The sequence below is a fragment of the Chroicocephalus ridibundus genome, chromosome 15 (genome assembly GCF_963924245.1).
Source record: "Chroicocephalus ridibundus chromosome 15, bChrRid1.1, whole genome shotgun sequence".
Lineage (NCBI taxonomy): Eukaryota > Metazoa > Chordata > Aves > Charadriiformes > Laridae > Chroicocephalus > Chroicocephalus ridibundus.
The window spans coordinates 10193554-10213309 of record NC_086298.1 but is presented as its reverse complement, the minus strand read 5'-3'; the positions used below and the strand labels follow the sequence as shown (position 1 = coordinate 10213309).

Genomic DNA, 19756 nt, shown 5'->3' with positions numbered 1-19756 from the left:
ATATAAATGTTAATGGTAAAGCCTTAGGAAATCACTGAACCTTCATGTGTTGCCCTCAACTGATTCATGAACCAGCTCTCTGTCAGTCGGTGAATAGACACTAGCAGAGTGACAGCCTCCAAAGTTTGAGCCCTTTAAAAATTTTTTGGTATCAAAGTAGCATCAACTTTTTGTTTCAGCCTGCTCTGACTGAAACTTTTTAGATCTCCCCACACCTTGAGTGTGAATCCTGGAAACTGCCATTAAAAAGATTTATGATAGAGTTACAATTTTCTTGCAAAGAAAATGTGAGGGTTTAATTAACAAATCCTTTGTTTCAGGTGCAAAGTTACCTGGTGCTTCTGCATGGAGAGAAGGTCAGAAGTTAGCGAGAAAGTTGCTTGGTCCACTTCCTACTTTTCCAAATCTGAGGAGCACAGCTGAAGAGCAGACCACAGCAAATACCTTTGGTACAGTTGCCTCTCTACTACACTAGTTGTTTTGGCACACAAAGAAAGAGATACAGCATCAGCATCACGTCCTGCACATAGTAGCACACTCTGCTCTTTAGCTGGGTTGGTTTGCCAGACACAGCTTCCCTGGGTCTACCAACAGCTGAAGCTGGCCACTGTGTTCTCATTGTGCGACACTGACAAGCACAAGAGGTTTATGAGATAAAGGGTTTCACTGCCCATATATATTAAATTCTGAAGGGCCACAAACTGCACATCATTTGTACAAATGGCCATTGCAACTTCAAATTTTGCATTTACGGACTTGTCTTCTCCTTAGGGCGTTGCAGATTTTACAACAGACATACAAGCCTTGGCTACACATGCAAATAGGCCTCAGACCTATAATAGGAAGCAGGTTTTGAGATGCAGGATACAGGAATTGATACATCTCTGAAGTAATAACGCCACTGTTTTTTCAAAATGCTTCCCACAGAACCTGGTAGAGGATTTGTAGCAATGCCAGCGATGGAAAACAGCTCCAGAGAAAAGGGAAATGAACCTGTGGGGAAAAGCCCTGAATTCAAAAGCTATGTGGTGCCCCCCAGCAAGCCTATTGAAAGGGGCAGCAGTGCACCAACCAAGGGTACAAAACAAATACTCAGGAACCTGCATTTGCAAAGCCAGTGTCATGATGATCACAGACGTACCAGGCTCGTGAAAGACATTGCAAAAGGAAAGGTAGAAGTTCTGCAGCGATACCCAGGGATGCATTCTCCTTCATCTGGACCTCGGGGCATAACTCCCTCTGCCTTCAGGGGGGAGAAGGCACAATCTTCATTAATGGAAGATGGAGCCGAGCCCAGCCGCTTAGAAAGCTGCAGCAGGGGAAAAAGCACATCTCAGAGACAGAAAGGCTCAAGCAGCCCTGCAAAGAAAGGGTCTGAGAAAGAAAACCTTAAGCACCCTTCAAAGAGGAGGGTAAACATTAAAAAACCTCACCCCTACAGCCCTGAAATTGTTCAGGAATTTATGCAACGAAAGAATGAAGAAAGAAGGAAAAAAAGACTAGAAAAGAAAAAGTCTTTGGTGCAGGCCATGGAGATGAGAAATAAGAGACTGCAAGAAGTATACAGGAAACAGAGAGAAGCTATTGGAAAGAAAACGTGTTCTGACCAGCTGTGCAAGTTCATTGGGGAAACAGCATCTGCAAAAGAAAGTCCGCAGCCTAAACTTGAGCAAGTAAGTCGTAAAGGAGTGGCAGATTGAAACCCCTCCAATCTTGATTAGTACAGCACCATGTAGGAGATGAAACACTTCATACAAATGCTTTGAAATGCCAGGGAGAAAAAGTTTTATCGGGAAGAATAAAGCAATTAACTTCTAATTATGGCAAGAACTGCTGTGCTCATTAGTAAGGCTGGAACCCTTGACTTCAGGGTCAAAAGCCTGGAAATCTTCATTGCTTGAGCTAAAAGAACAGGTTTGTTGTTTTGTGCACGCAGTTTTCCAGTTACACAAACTGATTATTAAGTGGAACAAAAGCCAAATATTACCCTCATGTTGCCTAGCTATTTAGTGCTTACACTAATGGTCCCTTCTGTCTTAGGAGCAAATCAGTGGTGGAATCCTGGAGAGCAGTTTCATGACCTGTGTGGATAAAACACCATGTACTCTATTAAGTAAAGATCACAGAAGCAGGTACGCAGACATAAAAGGCATCATAGAAAGCCTCTTTCTCAGCACACATTGCAGACTTTTCATACTATTCTGTTGTAAACTCTAAAAAAATAAGAGTAATGGTCTACTGTACTGTCCTATCTAACCTTAAAATCAGCCTTACCCCAGTTACAGAATGCGGGAGCATCGGAGAGCGCTTTTGAGCGTGGAAGGACAGCGATGCTCTGGCTCTCCAGATTGAGGCAAACTTTTCAGCCTACTTTTAGGCTTTGTATTTTTAAATAATAATAATTCCTTGCCAGCCCCAGGCTGATTCTTCTCCGCATCTGTCAGCAGTTCATGCTCCATCCTGAATCTATCATTTGACAAATGTATCTATAGACGGGGAAATCTGTTTCTTTTTCTTTTGTGAAGCGCTTTAGCTGAGGATACTGGTCTGTGCAGAAAGCTACTGTTACTTTGTCTTCATAAAGTGACATTTCTCCTTTTTGTTTAAACAGGAATCAACTTCTATACATGGCTCAATCCCCTCAAAAAAGAGCAGCATTACCTTCTCCAGCACCACGGGAATCTGAATGCTGGTTTCTCAGTCCTCTGAAATGTGAAGACCTGAGGGACTGCTCTCCCCCAGCTCTGCGTACGCCTCCTCTGAGCTTTTCCCTTCCTCAGGAACATGCAAAATCTTACTCCAAGGACCTGACTTCTGGTCTTTCTCCATACAGAAGTAAACAGGACCGAGTGAAAGCCATACATAGTCTATCCAAGGAACTTGCAGAAAAGATTGAGATGGCAACTAAAAGACTGAATGCAGCAAGCTGGATTAAAGACTCTGCTGACAAAACATCAACAGAGACAACTTTGGACCTTTACAATGAATTATCCTCTGTCCCAAAGCCTGAGACATCCAAGGATGAGCAAGACAGGACAATGACTATACAAATGCTTCTGGACACCCCAGACCCTGATGTGTTACGTGTGTCATCAGATAGAGAATTTCATAGATGGGGCAGGATTAGCCTTGTGGGTAGCACCAAAGGAGCAACAGCCCCGGAGAGAGAGAAGGAAATACCCGTTCCTTTGCCTGGTGGGAGAGCAATGAGCAAAGAACTACCATGGACTCATAATGCAGGACGGAGGCATCTCAACACTGGGGAAGAGCTGAGCAACACATTGCAAGGTAGATCACATTGACACGATGCAGCAGTGAGGCTCAGATGCCATAGCCCAAGTCTTTCAAAGCTACAAAGCAGTGTTTAAGCCTGATCTCCCCTTGGCTATTGGAAGTGTTATGTCTTGGAAAATCCCTGAGCAGTAGGTCCTCTAGGCTGTATCCGTACTGCTCAGAGGGAGTAGCCGCTGAAGCCTTGAGTGTTTGCAGGCTTGTTCTCTGCACAGCTCACAAGTTTAATGCCAACAAGAGTCACGGGTGCCCTCAGCAAGCAGCAAAGGCAGCCTAGGGACCCTCTGACAGCAGCAAGTACAAGGGCCGCACCACGTGCTGTTCAGTATCTTCAGATTAGTAGGGCAGAACCATGAAATTTCAGCAAATCTCAGATCAGGAGTTTGCCAGAATCTTAGTAGTGACTGACTTCTCTTATATATCTGTTTGATTAGCACTGAAAAGTCTGTCAGTCCCCCTGCGAGAGGAGAGAGAGGACTGAAGTAGAGGCTATCACATTAAGAAGTAATGATCTAACTTAGATAATGATCTAATTACTTTCTTCTCCTCTCATTGCACCTGTGAAACTACATCTCTTCATTTTATCTGTGGCTTTGCCATTGATTTTGGACACATCACTTCACCTTCTGGTGCCTAGGCTTTCCCAGAAGTGAGAAAGGAATTATAAGCCTAACCCCACATACTTAGAAATCTGTGGATAAAAAGAACTATATGGAAGTTAAGTGCTCACACATAAACAGGCAGAGAATAGATGCCAAAGCTTGGGCCGTTTCATTTCTACAAAGAGCATATTTATTAAATGCCTTCATTTGTCTTTTTAAAAGGTTTTCCTGTGAATAAGGGCTCCGAGGTGGACATAAGCCTATTGCATGAAAAGCCAATAACCAGCCCAGCCTCTCCATCTCACAGATTCCTCACTAGAAGGTAAACAAATTTGGATATATTATTCTCTGCTAAATGCACCACACACACACACGTAGTTAAAATAAATAGCACCAATTCAGCATGGAGCCAGACTGCTCTTTACTCCTTAAGCAGCGAATTGCCAAGTAGGCAGATTTTGACACAAGATATACTGAAAGAGGGAACCACCTATTTGTAGAGAGCGGGAAGATCAATAGGAAAGGTTCAGCTGGGGTTTTTTCTGGGCGAGATGGATCTCCCCTGCAGGAGTTTTGCCCTAGATGCAACCCGCCAGCGGCGTGAGGAGACTGGGAGTGGAGGGGGGGGAGGTTCTTTCCGCGTAGCCAAGCCCTGTCCCGCCTGTCCGGGGGAGCTCTGTCTGTCCCCCGCGCTGCGGACCAGGGACAGGCCTCGGGAGCAGGCGGGTCGGGCGGGGGGCAGTGGCGGCGGCGGCGCCGGGACTGTCCGCCAGGTGGCGCCACGAGCCCGCGCCGCTCCGCGCCCGCGGAGCCCCGCGGGCCAGCAACGCGTGTTCGGGAAGGGACCCGGGGCTCTGCCTCCCTCCCCGCCCCGGTAGAATAAACCCCTCGGTATTTTAACATATGGCATTGGCAGAAGAATGAATTGATTATCTTTACGAGTGCCTAGTTGAATCTCCACTGATCTCTTTTTTTGCAGGGGATTAAAGAGTGATTTAATGAACTGAATACTATAAATTCGTTTTTAATAATTGTTTTCACTCACTTTGCTCCAAAAGCGGGTGAAAAATTCTGATTACTGCAGCTCTACTGGTTGTGTGTATGTGGAACAACACCTACTCACAAACATCAAGTTTCCTTGAGCAGGACACATGTCGGAGCATGGTAATGATTATTCAAAATAGGTTTTGAAGGAGGAAGCTGAGAAAAAAGGATTATATTAATGTAGGTTGTTTTCAGTCAGCCTACGTTAATTAAATGTTTAATGTAGATAACAGCCAACAACAGAGAACTCTCTGCGTTTAGCCCGTGTCTTAGAGAGCAAAGACATATTCATGTAACTGCCCCAGGTGGGTCATCTCCGGTGACAGGGAGGACCATGAAGGCACCTGTTAGTTCAGACACAATCACTAACTGCAGACCAGACCCCGCCCCTGTCCAGCCACAGAGAAGGACAAAGCCAGAGTCCCCACAGGGGACACACATCTCTGCAGAGAGGTCTTCCCTGAGAGAGCAAATCCCCTGAGCCCTAGAAGATTAAATATGACCTGGACAGGCATTACCAAGAAAGGACATATGTGCAGCAAACTGGCCACCATGTCCCCAGCTTCCCGTTCAGAGCGAAGGACGAGGTGTCGGTGCTGCGGTCCCTGCCCAGTGGGATGGCGTGGTGCTGCTTCATGGGCAGTTCGCTGGTGCCAGGGACCAAGCTGGCTGTGCCAACCTGCTGCAGTGAGCCTGCAGAGAGCTCTAGCGAGAAGAAGAGCAGTTTTGTTAACTGAAGGCAGGATATAAGGCACAGCATTCATTTTTAAGAAGATTGTTTACAGCTTTACAGTGCAAAGTAAACAAGATGAAAATGAAAATTGGAGAGATAAGTCCAGAAAGCTCAGCTTACCAAAGTTATGAACAGTAATTACCGGAATTACTGAGAGTTAAACCCCTGTTCTTTGTGCGCAACTACCACATTCACAAAGGTTGGGCTGATTTCTTCTCCGAAAGATCAGTTGCAAGTATTCTGGAGCTGTTCTGTCACAGAAGATGGCAAATGTATAAAACATGAGCACTTGGCACTCAGAGTGTGCAGTGAAGAGAGTCAGAGCTGCACATGCACTGCACCTTAGAGAGCGCAGCCCACCAGGCTGAAGAAAACAGCGTTGTCCATTACTCTTGTCGTGATGCGTGCATGGTTATATGCAACTCTAATTCACAGTAATGCAATGTAGGTGCAGAACCCCTGTGGGCCCCGAAGGGAATAGCTCCTCAGCTGTAATGGACAAGCATCAGACAAAGTAGAAATAAGACAGACTGCACCGATCTCCTGAACAATGCAATTACTGAGAAAGCAAAGCTCCTGTGTGTTTCAGCAGTGGAGTCAAACAAAGTCCTCAGAGCATCACAGAAAAAAACCCACCAATAAAATAAATCACAACCCTGTTGCAAGTGCTGTTTCAAAAGATGAGGAGAGCTAATTGCAGATAAAATACGGCTGTATTTAGAGATTAGAAGTGGAAAGCGTTGCTATGTTGTGAACAGCTCCAGACTCATCTCCTTGTGGGCTGAGGGCTCCCTCTGATGCAGCAGTAGTGACAGTAAGGGGACAATATAAAGGAAAGACCATCCCATGTCTAACCCTTTCTTAGCTACTGGTAAAGTAGATAATACAAAGGTTCAGAGTAAAAGCCTGTCTTTGAATTGTCCTCAGCTTTTACTTGCATATGATCTAGATTTGAATTTTGCACCTAGTCCTGAAGCCTGCGCGCTCACTCACGGGAAGCACAAGTTGCTGAGAGTCCTTCCGCACACAGCAGTGGGCAGCACACACCAGTAAGGACAACTTGAGGGTCCCTTGATCTAGCTATTCCTGAAGTTTCCAGTATCAACCGGTTCACGTGCCTGCTGAGGGTACACAGCTACGATCTGATCGGGCAGAAAGCCCATGGTAAAGGAGCACCAGTGTGTTAAGGAGGTGATTGAGGAAAACACTTCCCAGGGTCATAATTTCTCCTGCTCCAGACACATTTGCACTGTGAGTGCATGAACTGCCTATGGGGGAGTGTTAGTGGGGAGTGAAGGCAGCCTGTCTCTTGGTGAGCATACAAAGCTTTACAGCACTCTGGTAACAGGCGGCGATAGTGCTATGTTTTAGCCCTTGGTAAATCCGTGCCCGTAGAGCTCATCACCAATGTAGCTAGAGCAAGGTTAGAAAATACGATAGTAAAAGCAGCTGAATTGGGTCTATGCTCCGACTTCCACTGTTGCTACCAGCGGTAATGAGTTATGAGTCCACGGTTGCCTACAATAGATATTGTCTTCAAGAGTTCATCTAAACAAAGCCACCTGTTAAAAACTGACTGTTTGCCAGCCTCATTCACAAATACAAAACATCCAGCATTACAAAATTAGTGCTCTTGAACATGATCTTATCCACAGCCAGTTTCGACAGCACAGTTCTGTGTTTACATGTTTAATTATAGCTGCAAAAACAGTAACTCATGTTCATGCAAGAAACTCTGCAGGTGCCTCTTTCCATAAGAAATGTTCCCATTTCATGCACGGCTGCTCTGCAGTCCACAGGGGCAGCTGAGGGAGATTTGTTGCTAATGCAAATGATTCGCTGATGGGAATTCTCCAAACTGCCAGAAAATGTGTATGCAATTTCATCCTTATTTTTGATTCAATTATCTATGTAAGTGGCTTTCTATTACATTCCTGAGAGTCAAAAAGATCATAATACTTTTGCGTAAATTCAGTTTTGAAAGTGCATGGGGCAGTCTCACAGGCTTAGGCAGTGCAAGCAGCCGCCAGGCAGAGGTCTGACGTTCAGAGTTGTTAGATCACAGCTCCTGCTGTGGACCTAGTAGTGCCTTCTCTTTAGCCACTGCAAATCCGAAGAACCTCATCTGGGAATTGTGATGGTTTATGCCCACTGCAGAGCTGGTTGTGTCTGGTGGAGAGTGGTTGCTGGGCACCCCTGTTAACCCCAGTATTTTCTGTAGAATCTGCATTGACCTCCACTGGTGTTGGCAGTGGCCTTTCCTGGAAACAGGCAGGGTTGGATTTGGACCGTGGCATCAGTCTTTTCAAACAGAAGTAGGCATTTCTCAAGAGCCAAAGGAAACAGTGGCATTGACTAAAATACTAACACAACACAAATGCAGAGACAATACTCCATGCATTTGCCCAACAAATATTAGAACTGCTTTTTAAGAAGACCCTGTTACCTATTCTCTTTCTCTCTCATCCACCTTTGCTCCAGCTTTCTGAAGACTACATCCAAGACGCGTTAGTGGAAGCTGTACTAATCGTTTTAGCAGTTTCTGGGTCATGAAAAACAAAGAAAAGCTTATTAATGAGAAAAATGAAATGAGATTTCCCTAAGCTGATTGCTGATAAAAAAAATTTCCATGTTCATTTTTCTGTATAAAAAAGAAAACATCTGTCACCGTTTCAATGTGTCTCAGTGTCCCTGCCTGTGTTTCAGCTGAGGCTTGATCAGTAAATGCCCATTTTCACACCTTCCTTCCTAATCTTTTTAGTTAAGCTCAGATAGTTACAGATCAAAACAAAGTAAAACCAGTTATCTGAGATCTTCATCAGGACTGTGGGACCTGGTGCTGACATTGTTTTGAAATATTAAAGTATATATAACAAATCTAGTTGGGCCATAGCCATGTCCCAGAAACGCTGGAACAGAGACCGGTACTTTGTGTTTCTGAAAAGATTTCAGAAAACTTTGCCAGGGATCAGAGCTAGATTGTGCAACCAAGTCCTAACAATGGCACAGATTGTACAATGCAACCCTCATAAATTAAGCTTCAAATGGCAAGGTTGTTGTTTCTATTTTCTACCAGGTTGAAAAATATGCAGCTCTCTCAGAGAAGTATTTAGAGTAGGTAAAGACGAGTGTTTTATCTTTCCTGACAACATCGAGGTACAAGAAAGGGGATTTTGTACATTGGCAGGTATGACTTTTCAGTGAGTCTTTTGTTTCCATTTAACAAAATTGAATAAATGATAGCTTTGTTAAAATGAAATAAGTATTTTTTTGTTCCAAAGATTGTTTATACTCTTGCACAATCTCAAAAACTCTGAGTAATTGTTGTTGTTACCTTGACACAGTCCGCAGAGAGAACTCACAGCTCAGAAGAATCACTACCAGTGTGAGACCATTTTCAAAGTTCAGAACCAAGAGGAAATTGCCAACTGGTCTCCCAGAGAGATCCTGAGGACACCGGACAGCTTCAGGTCACAGCCCTCTGCCACTCTGAGCCCTGGAGCTGAGACTCACCACAGCTTTGAGCAGGACTTTGGTAAGGTGGCATTTCCCAAAACATCAGAGCACGGTGGTTACTCAGTGCCCTCCCAAGGTACTTCTCATGCTATTGCAAAAGAACGAATAGTCCTTCATTGCAAGAGAATCTTTGCTAGTGGTTCTGATTGGGACTGAAAAAAACTTTTAGGGTGAGGGGGAATTTCAAATAGCTGGTTCGTGTTCCAGATTTCAATGGTGGAGAATGAATATATGAAAAATGTCCCCTCAACCTTCATATCCAATTTAACAGATACACCCCACTAAAAAATGCAATAGAAACACTTTGCCTTTTCCATGCAGTGCTGTGCTTGGCTGTCTCACAGGCGTGAATTCACCAGAGTGTCACCTCACAGGTTGCCCCTGTGCTGAGTGACACAGTGACAGCTACAGACAGCCCCCGACAGAACAAACCCCATTCGGGCCAGAGCCATTTTCAGCACCTTTCATCTGAAGGTCTCAAGGAGCTTTGCAATTAATTCTTCATAATTACTACATCAGATAAGTGTGGGATATTATCCTACTCGTACAGCAAGACACATCAAGGCACAGAACATTTACAGGGGGTTAACAAAGGATGCAGGCTGAATGGAGAGATCTGCTGGAGGATCCCGCGGGGCTGGCCAAGGCAAGGGTGGGGTGCCGGGCATAACCGCTTCTGCTCAGAACAAATGTTTGCATAGAAACAAGGGAAAGTTTGTGGTCGAAAGGGTTAAAAGGCAAACAGTAGCATACAGGCCGCCCTGTCTGAAGAGATCTCTGCTTGCTTCCTCCAAACAGTAGCAGATGGTGCATTGTTTTAAGGGCTTTTCCGAGACAAAAGAACAAGATCAGATAACCTTTCCTCAAAGAGGGTACTTACAAAAAGCCTTTGCTCTTATTAAGGATTCTTCATTGTTTTCCCCACAAAATTTTATATGTAACATTGGATTTTGAGGTGGTGGAGAAGCCAACTTTGTTTACTATGCTTCTCCCCATCCCCCAGAGACTAGGAGGGCATCTTACATGATTGGACAGTAAGTCTGTTGTCTGAAGTGTTTACCATAAGTGAAAGACATTGTATTTATTTAATATTAATAACTAAGGGCCCCAATTCTGGAAGGTATCTGGCAAAAAGACCCTGCCATCCACTATTCGCCACATGAACAATAGGAACTGCTGCCTGGTATCTATGCCAGGAGAAACCTTTACCTTCTCTGTGCATTTGCAGGAGCTGACAGCGTTTGAGTGAGCTCAAGCGCCAGGTTTGAGTGTGAGCCAGCAGTTCCACTACGGGCCATGTTGCTGCAGATGAGGCACAGAACTGTCACTCTGGAGACAATGTGGTTTTGAAATATGGGTCACAAGTGGATCTGCTCACCACTCTTATCAGGAAAAGGGTATTCAGACGCAAGGCTGTATTGTCTGCTATGATGCATCGCACCAGCAGTTGATTCTGTTCTCTTTCACAGAACACAGAAGTCACCATGCACACGCAGCATAATGATGTGTAATTACACAACTGCTGCGAAATATAAGTATTTACCTTTAAAAGATAAGTGCATCCCCTAACTGCTAATTATTATGCCAAAGACATGAAAAAATTTCTGTAGTAAACACACTTGGCAAAATGAGAAATTTCATCTTCAAACATAATAAAACACAGTATAAGAGGCAGATATTCATAAAATATTTGTAACTACTGCCTGAAGTAAAACAGTGAACCTGTCCCAAACTGTTGAATTTTCTTTTTAGACACAGAGAGTACAAAATCTGGAATTGCAAATGCTATAAGCACATGCTGTGATGAACAGAAATTGTCTCCACAGGGGTCACTGGGAAGTATTTCACATAGCTCTTATATGGATCCCTAATCATGTTAGGCACAAAGCTTGGTATAACCAAGCGAGCTGATGAGGACCTGCTTTGCACATTCTGCTTCTCTCAGAGGCACCACTACATAAAGTCCTTCCATCGTTCCTGCCAGACCACCAGGTCTTTTCCACAGGGAGCTGAGAAGATGAGCTGTACTTTCCTTGATACTGCAGCACGCCCTCTGAATACAGCTTACAGTACCCAAGTTTCTGTATCATTATTAAATAAGGGAAGTGATCATCCCCCTGTACTCGGCACTGGTGAGGCCCCACCTCGAGTACTGCGTTCAGTTTTGGGCCCCTCGCTACAAGAGGGACATTGAGGTGTTGGAGCGTGTCCAGAGAAGGGCTACAAAGCTGGTGAGGGGCCTGGAGGACAAACCTTATGAAGAACGACTGAGGGAGCTGGGGTTGTTTAGCCTGGAGAAGAGGAGGCTGAGGGGAGACCTTCTCACCCTCTACAACTACCTGAAAGGAGGTTGTAGAGAGATGGGGGCTGACCTCTTCTCCCTGGGGACAAGTGATAGGACGAGGGGAAACGGGTTCAAGTTATGTCAGGGGAGATTTAGATTAGGTATTAGGAAACACTTTTTCACTGAAAGGGTTATTAAACATTGGAATAGGCTGCCCAGGGAGGTGGTGGATTCACCATCCCTGGAGGTGTTTAAAAAAAGGGTAGATGGGGCACTTAGGGACATGGTTTAGAAGTGGCTCTTGTCAGGGTAGGCTAAAGGTTGGACTCGATGATCTTAAAGGTCCCTTCCAACCTCAACAATTCTATGATTCTATGATTCTAAGAAAAGTAGGAGATTTTAAAAAAAAACATTTTGCCTGTGCCCCTTCCTACAGCCTTGCGATTGGACTATGAGCCAGATTGGACTAAATAAGCCAGAAAGCTCTTGTTTCCTTTTAGAATTTGAGAAATAACAAGATTTAAGTTGAAATTAATTGCTAAAAATGTATTTTCTAAATGTTGAAGCTTAAGAACAGCTACTGGTTTAAAGTAGTTGGCATTTAGAAAGCAAATTAAATGCTCTCCATTATTCTTAAAATGCAGAATCTTAACCTGTATTACAAAGAAAAGATATTCATATGTAACATCTTTCCTTAACTGCTGACTGACATATTTTCTCATGTCACTAGAGGGAGCTGCTTTCTTGCTTGTAGCAGAGGGAGAAATGATTAAATTAGTGGAATCAGTGAAGAAGTGTAACAGCATGTTTTCAGCTAATTGCCCTCTGATTGATGGTTCTGAGATAAGACAGCTCTTCGTGTTTTGCTTCAAAATCCTACACTGTCTTTTGTATTTTACAAAGCTTCTGCCTGGTGCAGCTTCAGTGAGCTCCATCATCAGCCTTCAAACATCTCTGAAGGAGTCTGCAGTGACGGCAGCGTTGAAGCATAGCATGCCTCTTGACTCTGTGACAGGCAATACGAGAATCGCTCTTGAGAATTGCTCTCACTTCCTTTGATAGCAGTTTTCTCCCTCTGAACTAGTTTCTTTCCATACCCACAGATGCTATATTTGCACTGCTCATTAGCTGGCTGATAAATCATCCTATAGCCTATAGCACAAGAAGTCAGGACTTTGTTCCTCTCTCTGCTACTGCCCCACGGGGTGCTGTTACTTGTAAAATACCACTGCAAAGCATGTGCACACCTGTGTACATTTCTTGCTCTGTGGAGTGCAGTGTTGCTTTGCCGTTACAGGCTGGGGCTTTGGTATCCATACTGCAAGGGTAGTGGGTGGAGGGAATTGAGTATAACGGATGAGCGGTAGAAGGAACATTCCATGGACAGTCAGGGTTCTGCTTAGGCCCAGATTCAGGCCCAGCTCTCTCTTGCTCTGCTGCTCTGCATGTGACATTCCGCACGTGGAAGGGTCAGCAGCAGGGTGAGGTATTGCCATGTGCTGCAACATCTGGCTGGAAGCTGAACTCTGGCCAACCCTCCGTACTAGAGGATTTAGATATAAACACAAAATATGCAGAGGACAGGAGCAGCGCAGGACACATTAATCCCCTTGTCTAGCAAGCAGCTACTCTTCAATGACAAGTGGGATATCAGTCGTATTTATAGAGGAGAGAAGAAACTGATTCAGCAGGCGCAGAAATACAGATTCTCCAAGGTACTCAAGAATGCGGATGAGCCCATTGATTTTCCTGTTTAAACAAGTGTAGCCTTCAAGTTCAGAGTCTCTTGCTTAGGGATCGCTCTTCTTGCTGAAAAAGGGCTAAACAGCCATCCTCATCGCCTGTACTGCATATCTCAGTTGTGATCAGGAGTTAGCAAACCTCTTTTCTGCATCTCCATTTACCTGTCACCACCACAGCTCAGTTCTTGCATGCTAACAAAGTACTGAAAAGCCTGAGTGGTATTTCACCTGTCCCTTCCCTTACCTGAAGGGCATCTTAAAATAATAAAGCAATTGAGCTAGCACAGTAATTTTGGAGAGAGGAAGGATTGGGTCAATTCCTTCTGGATCTGTTGCTCCATTCCACAGCAGCCATTCAAGACTTTTTACACCCCATCTTCATACACCTCCTGGCAATAACGTAGTCAAAGTTGTGCTTACATCTAAACTTGCAAGTACAAATTTTTGTAATAACTGGTTTGGACTGATTGCTGACATGGGCAGAAAGAGAAAAAGCTGTCCTCGACTAAAGCAGCAGTAAGTGCTTCTGCCTAGCTTCAAGTGATTAGAAAAATGAGACTTTTAGCCCAGCTTTTTTAATTATATGTCACAGAGATTCTACAGGGCTTTACTGAGATTCTGCAAGTGCAGCGGAAAGTGATTTAATAAATAGCACTTTTTTAAAAAGACTGAGTGTATGTACATTGAAGCTATCTGGGTATGCAGTAGAATGCCATTCATCATAACATAAGAGGACATGAAGTTTAGCCAGATGGTATTTTCTTTAAAGCAGGATTTTGCAACACAAGAAATGTATCTGGAAATAGGCACATTTAGGAAAATTATGTTCAAAAGGAGTGAAAACAGATCAGAACAAACTTTTTATTCACTTTGAGATTGGTACCATTGGTCAGGCTTTGAGTAGAACAACAATAACATCATTCAGTTTGAGGCACAAAGTTAAAATACTTCCCAGTTTTCAACTGTATCCTAATAGAATCCCATGCTTCAGAATGGCCCTGGTATTAGTATTAAAAGCTACTCAGACAACATAGCATCAATAAATTTTGATTGTAATTTTTTTTTAATAAAATGACCTTATTTGTTAGTATGTAAGGAGGCATCCTCATCTGACATTTGAAAGTGATGAGCTGTCTGTATACCCGTTGAAGAGCTACTCACTTGTCTTTTTTCTATTACATTCCTTAAAACCAGTAATAAAACTTCCCTGTAGAAACAACACCTCTTTCATCCACAGCATTTTCCTAAATATACCATTTCACAAAATCATCTCTGGTAACGGTAAGTTTTACAGAGTCTGAATCAGTCCTCAAAATTAGAAAGATTGGGGTAAAACTAAAAATCTTTATAAAAGGATGAACTCTTTATTGGGCATGTAATTTCTAGGTAATTCAGTATGGTTTTGCCTTTTGAAACAACCCTCCAGAGCCAGGAGATATGCATTACTGAAATAAAAGATAAGATTTTCTCTTGATCAATCAATCTCTTGATTCTGAAAAGGAGAGGGTTAAGAAAAGCCTCCTATATTAGTACTGTAAGAGGTAAGTGCAATTTTCAATCAAGCTGTTTATAAAAACACAGCAGCATTCTAACAGAAAAATCTGCATCAGGCTTGAAGCATTGACATTTTATTTCACTCACAACCACATAAACACAAAAAGCATCCTGGCATGCCAAGAAGCCCACATCTCTGTTCCTTCCACGTTAAAGTTCCCTCAGTATTTAAAGCAAAAACAAACCTTGTGTGCTGTGGGCTTCTCCTGAGGCATGGGGTAATTTGGATTCAGACAATCTGGACAGGGATACAGATTTTATCTCAAGTTTCCAAGTCAAACCTATTTCTATTTATGACCCACACTTCAATTCATTTATGACTCTGGTTGCTGTGACAGTGCCACAGCATAGAGTAAACACGCAACCTGTTTGCATAAGCTTAGCAATTCATCTGAGAAGCTCAAAGCAGCCAAGAACATATCACTGGTAAACATTACATCACCTCTACTGTAAAAGACAGACAGGAGAGTTACAATAAGGAAGTAGCAGTGAAACAGGTACACCTGGAACAAGAATTGTTTTCCCTACTTAAAAGCGAAAGCTTTTTTTTATGGGCTTGTCTCCCCCATGACAAAAGAGAGAAATCAAGCCTGCACCCCCACACAGGGAGAAGCTACAAGATGGAGGGGGCATGCGCGATGCTGCTAGAGTTCCCAGAGAAGTGACCAAGTGGGGAGGCTTTTCTTGCTTTGTAACTAATGGGTCTGATCCTCTTGGTGCAGCGAAGGAGCAGTGGGGACAAGAGTGGCCATAACCCAGGCTTTGGACTTAGAATGGGAATTGCTCCCCAGTCCTTCTCTTTCCTGGAATAGGACCTTTTGAGTCCTACCTCTTCCTCTCTCCCCAGTACATGTGTGACTTTATGCTAACAGATTTATTGACAAGATGTAAGTAGTAACATTTTCCTTCTTCGGATATGGTAGAAGAAGTAAATGTATGCAGCGAAGTTATTCCAGGAATAAAGGCAGATATCAGATTTGGGAGGCTTCCAAAAACAGGCCCAGAGAGGATTCAAAAGGAAGATGCAGTTAGGAACAATGTACACATCCCCCCTTCCCCTTTTGGCAATCCCCTGTTTAAATCTATGTATTAGGGCTCAGGCATGTTTTGAGAGGTACAACCAGACCTGAAACACAGCAGAGCTGAGAAGCAGATGCCCCGGTACCACATTGAAAATATCATGATGCTGTTAGATAATTTACAAGGTGTACTGACCTCAACAGTGACCCAGCAAGCCAGCTCTGGTGTCAAAACACTTAAATCCCCATGGACTTTGACAGTGTAGAAACACATTTTCAAGGCAGCATCCAACTGGAATCTGAAGGAAATCTGCTTCCACTGCCTCCCTCTGGGAAACTCTGATACTTTCTTCAGCTGGCACCTATTAAATGGAGCACGGATGTTAAAATATTTTTAATTAACAAATGGTGACTGTTACCATCTATTTCCTAAGCTTCTGCAGGTGAAGGAGACTCTAGCTGCACAGAACTGGAAGAGAAACACAAGAGCCATCTAGACAATTTGAGGCAAACCTCCCTACTACTGGCTCACAAACTGAAGGTACAGTAAGCAACTTATGAAACAAGCAAAGAACAATTCCAGTTCTACTATCCCAGGAAAAAAGGTGCTAGCTATCCTGGAATCAGGTGTGTTTAGGCTATAATCAGTTGGCATCAGCTGACTCTGCATTAGGTTTATAAACCCCATGTAGGTGTAAAGGAGAGGTGCCAGACTTAATTTGCTATTTGGAGATGCTGTTCTAGCACTGGCAGGCAAGAATGTGTCGCTGTGCTGCAGCTAAGGCGAGTATTTGTACTGCTTTCCAAAGCAGTCACAGCAGGATGTGAGGCGAGTTGGCTGCATAATACCTGTTCTGCCTCCTCTTGGAGTTTGCTGCCCTTTGCCCCCCAGCTCTGAGAAGTCAGGTGACTTGGTTAAAAATATCACTTACAGCATGTCACTTCCTAATGCAGGTCCATCAGCTCCAGCAGAGGCTTACGGTGCTGAGGGAGAAAGCAAAACTAGAGCTTCAAGAAAGCCAGAGGTGTTTGAGCAACCTGCTTCAACACAATTCAGAGGTAAGTTATCATTTCAGGTCCTGTGCTGTTACTTCTGGATTCAGTAAAATGTTCCTCCGATCCCTACTGGGTTGGTTTTTTTTTCTCACTTAGAGTCTCTTAATCAAAAGGGATTTTTTAACTGACAAAAAAACCTGTAGATCTGGGTAACCTTTTGGAAGTGCCCAGGTGTCTCAGTTAGTGGAATCCCTTAGGTGGTCATTTGGACTGTTGATCTGAAATCACTTAGGTACTGCAGCTTTTGGTATCTATGGCTGGTTTTGCTGTAAAATCAAGAGAAGGGTTTTTAAGTCCTCAACAGATAATTACTGTGATACTTGCTCAGACATGAGAGCCTAGTCAGATGCTAATCTTGACCAAAAAGTATCTTTCCAAAACCAAAAAGTTAGCATGCTGTTTATTTGCGCCTCAGATTCTGAATTCAGCTAGGAACTGAAGGAGCTCGGTGTCTATTTGTTAGAATATGAATTTAGCCCCACATTCATAAACACAAGCTCAGACCCCATGTGCAATTCCAAGCTCTCGTTATGTTGTTGAGAATATTTGCTTTGGAGGATACTTTAGCTCAATTAATGTCTCTCAGTATGTTTGAACAACTCAGACAGAAGTCATCTCTGTATGGTTTTGTTGGGTTTTTTAAGCCCTTGGGATGAATATGGTACCCTGACTCCCATGAAAACAGCTCTAAATAAGCAACAGTTCGTGAGCTGTTACACGATCTTACATCCATATGCCCACACAGTTATTTCACTGTGAGTAGTATCCAGCTCATTAGTTAATCCAACTCTTCAGGAGTTATTGGCATATGAAAAGCATTATCTACAATGAAGGGCTTTCCCAAGAGGATGAGGGAAGAAGGCTTAAAATTCTGCCTTTCAAATAGATCATTCAGGTCTATGGACGATTTCTGTGTTTGCAGGAGTGCAGTCGCTCCAAAGGCAGTTGTTATTTTGTGCCAAAGTTGGACCATGCAGAGCAAATGTGGAGAGGATCCCAATCAGAAGGCGACAATGCAGCTGGCAGGTACAGAAGGCAGTATACAATGAGGCGTTTAGCCAGTGTTTTAGCCTGTGGTTTGACTGTACGAATGACTCGCAGCTCTAGAGCATTTGTGCTGTGCATGGTTTCTAAAACTGATGTTCATTTCAAGTCACTTAAGAAGAGCTAATATGGCTGTCGTGATATCTTTAAGACTATGGCCTCACCATTTTACTCATTCAGATATCTGCTGTGAAGTATCCATCTTTGCAGTACAGGCTTTCTACTCTGATTTATGCACAAACCACAGTATAAACACCTTTAACACCTTTGAATGTTCATGCTTTTTTTTTCCTTTCTTTTTTTTTTTTAAAGGTAGAAGCCCCTTTGAAACCTGTGGGGGAAAACATAATTTTCCTCATTTTGTTTTGCCATCGTATACCTTACTATGAATGGGAAAATTGTATGAGAACATTTTTATGTTCCTTTAAAGTGGCATATATTAAGGACTTGAGGATTGCTTCTAGAATCTTATGGATACAATTACCAGAAATGCGTCTCTGCACAGATAAAACTTTCAATATTGCATAAAAATGAGCATCATGCTAATTTGAAAAAGACTCAGCCTCCACAGAGGACTTCACTATGAAAGCTGGGAATTGAAATAGTACCTCTGACTGCAATAAGAACATATTTCCTTTCTTTCTTACTGTCAGTAATGAAGAAACACATTCACTGAAGCAATCTGCATTGCAGACAGAAAGAGATCACAGTCCAGTGGATTCCAAAACGGTGGGAGAAAGAAAACCTTGGGGAGGAAGGGATTCGTATTGCTCAGGGCTTCAAGAAGGTGAACACTAAGTTAAAGGATTTGGTGGTATTGGGCAAACAACAACACTTTCTAGCATGACGTGAGAAACAGTGCAGCATCCAGGGGCTGGAACGCATATTCACAAATTTCACTAATTTTCTAATTGATTTTGAAAATTTTGACTTAAATACTCAGATTCATTATGCATATTTAAACCATAACAATCTCCCCTTGTACTCCTGACCCTTCTACAGAAAATAATCCTGGCAGTTGAGAGTTATTTAGCCTATTTATAGGCCCTTTCTTTTTACCTGTATATAGGCCCTACCTGTTTACCATGATTTCACTCAAAAGGGGGGGTTAGTGTTTATAACTTGCTCCTGTAAGTGGGTGGCTGTGGGGTGACTTTCCTTAGGCTCCTGCTGAGGGCCTGGCCACCAAGCCTTTGCAAAGGCGCCTTGAATTCAGGAATGGATGCTAACTCATCTATGATGGCAACCACTTTTTGGGGGGTCTTTTTTCCCTTTTATTACAGAGAAATATTTTACTTACAGTGACTTAAAATCTTCTCCTTAGGGTCTCTGCCAGTGGAGCACGGGGAGCCACTGCATGACCATCAGACCTTGAATCTGTTGTCACCTCTGATGAATCTGCCCCACGGGGAGACCCGTGCAGGGGACGACTCTGGAGACAGCAGCGAGGGGGCCAGCTCTGACAGCCAGGTAACACCAGCTCTTCTACCTGTGTCTGGTTTTTGTGGGGTTTTTTTTTTGGCTTTTAGTGCCAATGTCAAACTTGTCACCCACATGGCACTTCAATAAACATGATCCTCTGCTCTGTCCCCAGTGGAGTGAAGTTGGCCGGCACTATGGAGACTCCAGCACCTTCTGCTGCTTCAGCTTGGCCATGGTGGAGCAGTGTCTGAGGGGAGAAGAGCTGCGAGCTCGACACCAGGCTGCCCTCTTCAAGCTCCGCAAAAAAGCTCTCCGGGAGAAAGCCAGGGCCGAGCTGGCCTGGCTGGGCCACCAGAAACGGTGAGGGGGACATGTTGTGGGCAGGAAACCACAGGCGTGCCCTGGCTGGGATGGGTCCCTCAGCAGGAGGTGGAAGTGCAGCTGCCTGC

General features: G+C 43.7%; 1 protein-coding gene across 1 annotated transcript in view; it reads left to right on the top strand.

The window, feature by feature from the left end:
- CCDC187 (coiled-coil domain containing 187) overlaps positions 1 to 19756 on the top strand; it is a 52825-nt gene that overhangs the window by 16756 nt on the left and 16313 nt on the right. The window contains exons 8-19 of the mRNA XM_063353429.1: positions 321 to 449; positions 928 to 1673; positions 2041 to 2132; positions 2612 to 3288; positions 4116 to 4215; positions 9015 to 9205; positions 16220 to 16326; positions 16740 to 16844; positions 17764 to 17867; positions 18539 to 18672; positions 19210 to 19355; positions 19480 to 19667. Of these exons, the coding sequence (XP_063209499.1) occupies positions 321 to 449; positions 928 to 1673; positions 2041 to 2132; positions 2612 to 3288; positions 4116 to 4215; positions 9015 to 9205; positions 16220 to 16326; positions 16740 to 16844; positions 17764 to 17867; positions 18539 to 18672; positions 19210 to 19355; positions 19480 to 19667 (2719 nt within the window). The remainder of the gene's footprint in view (positions 1 to 320; positions 450 to 927; positions 1674 to 2040; positions 2133 to 2611; positions 3289 to 4115; positions 4216 to 9014; positions 9206 to 16219; positions 16327 to 16739; positions 16845 to 17763; positions 17868 to 18538; positions 18673 to 19209; positions 19356 to 19479; positions 19668 to 19756) is intronic.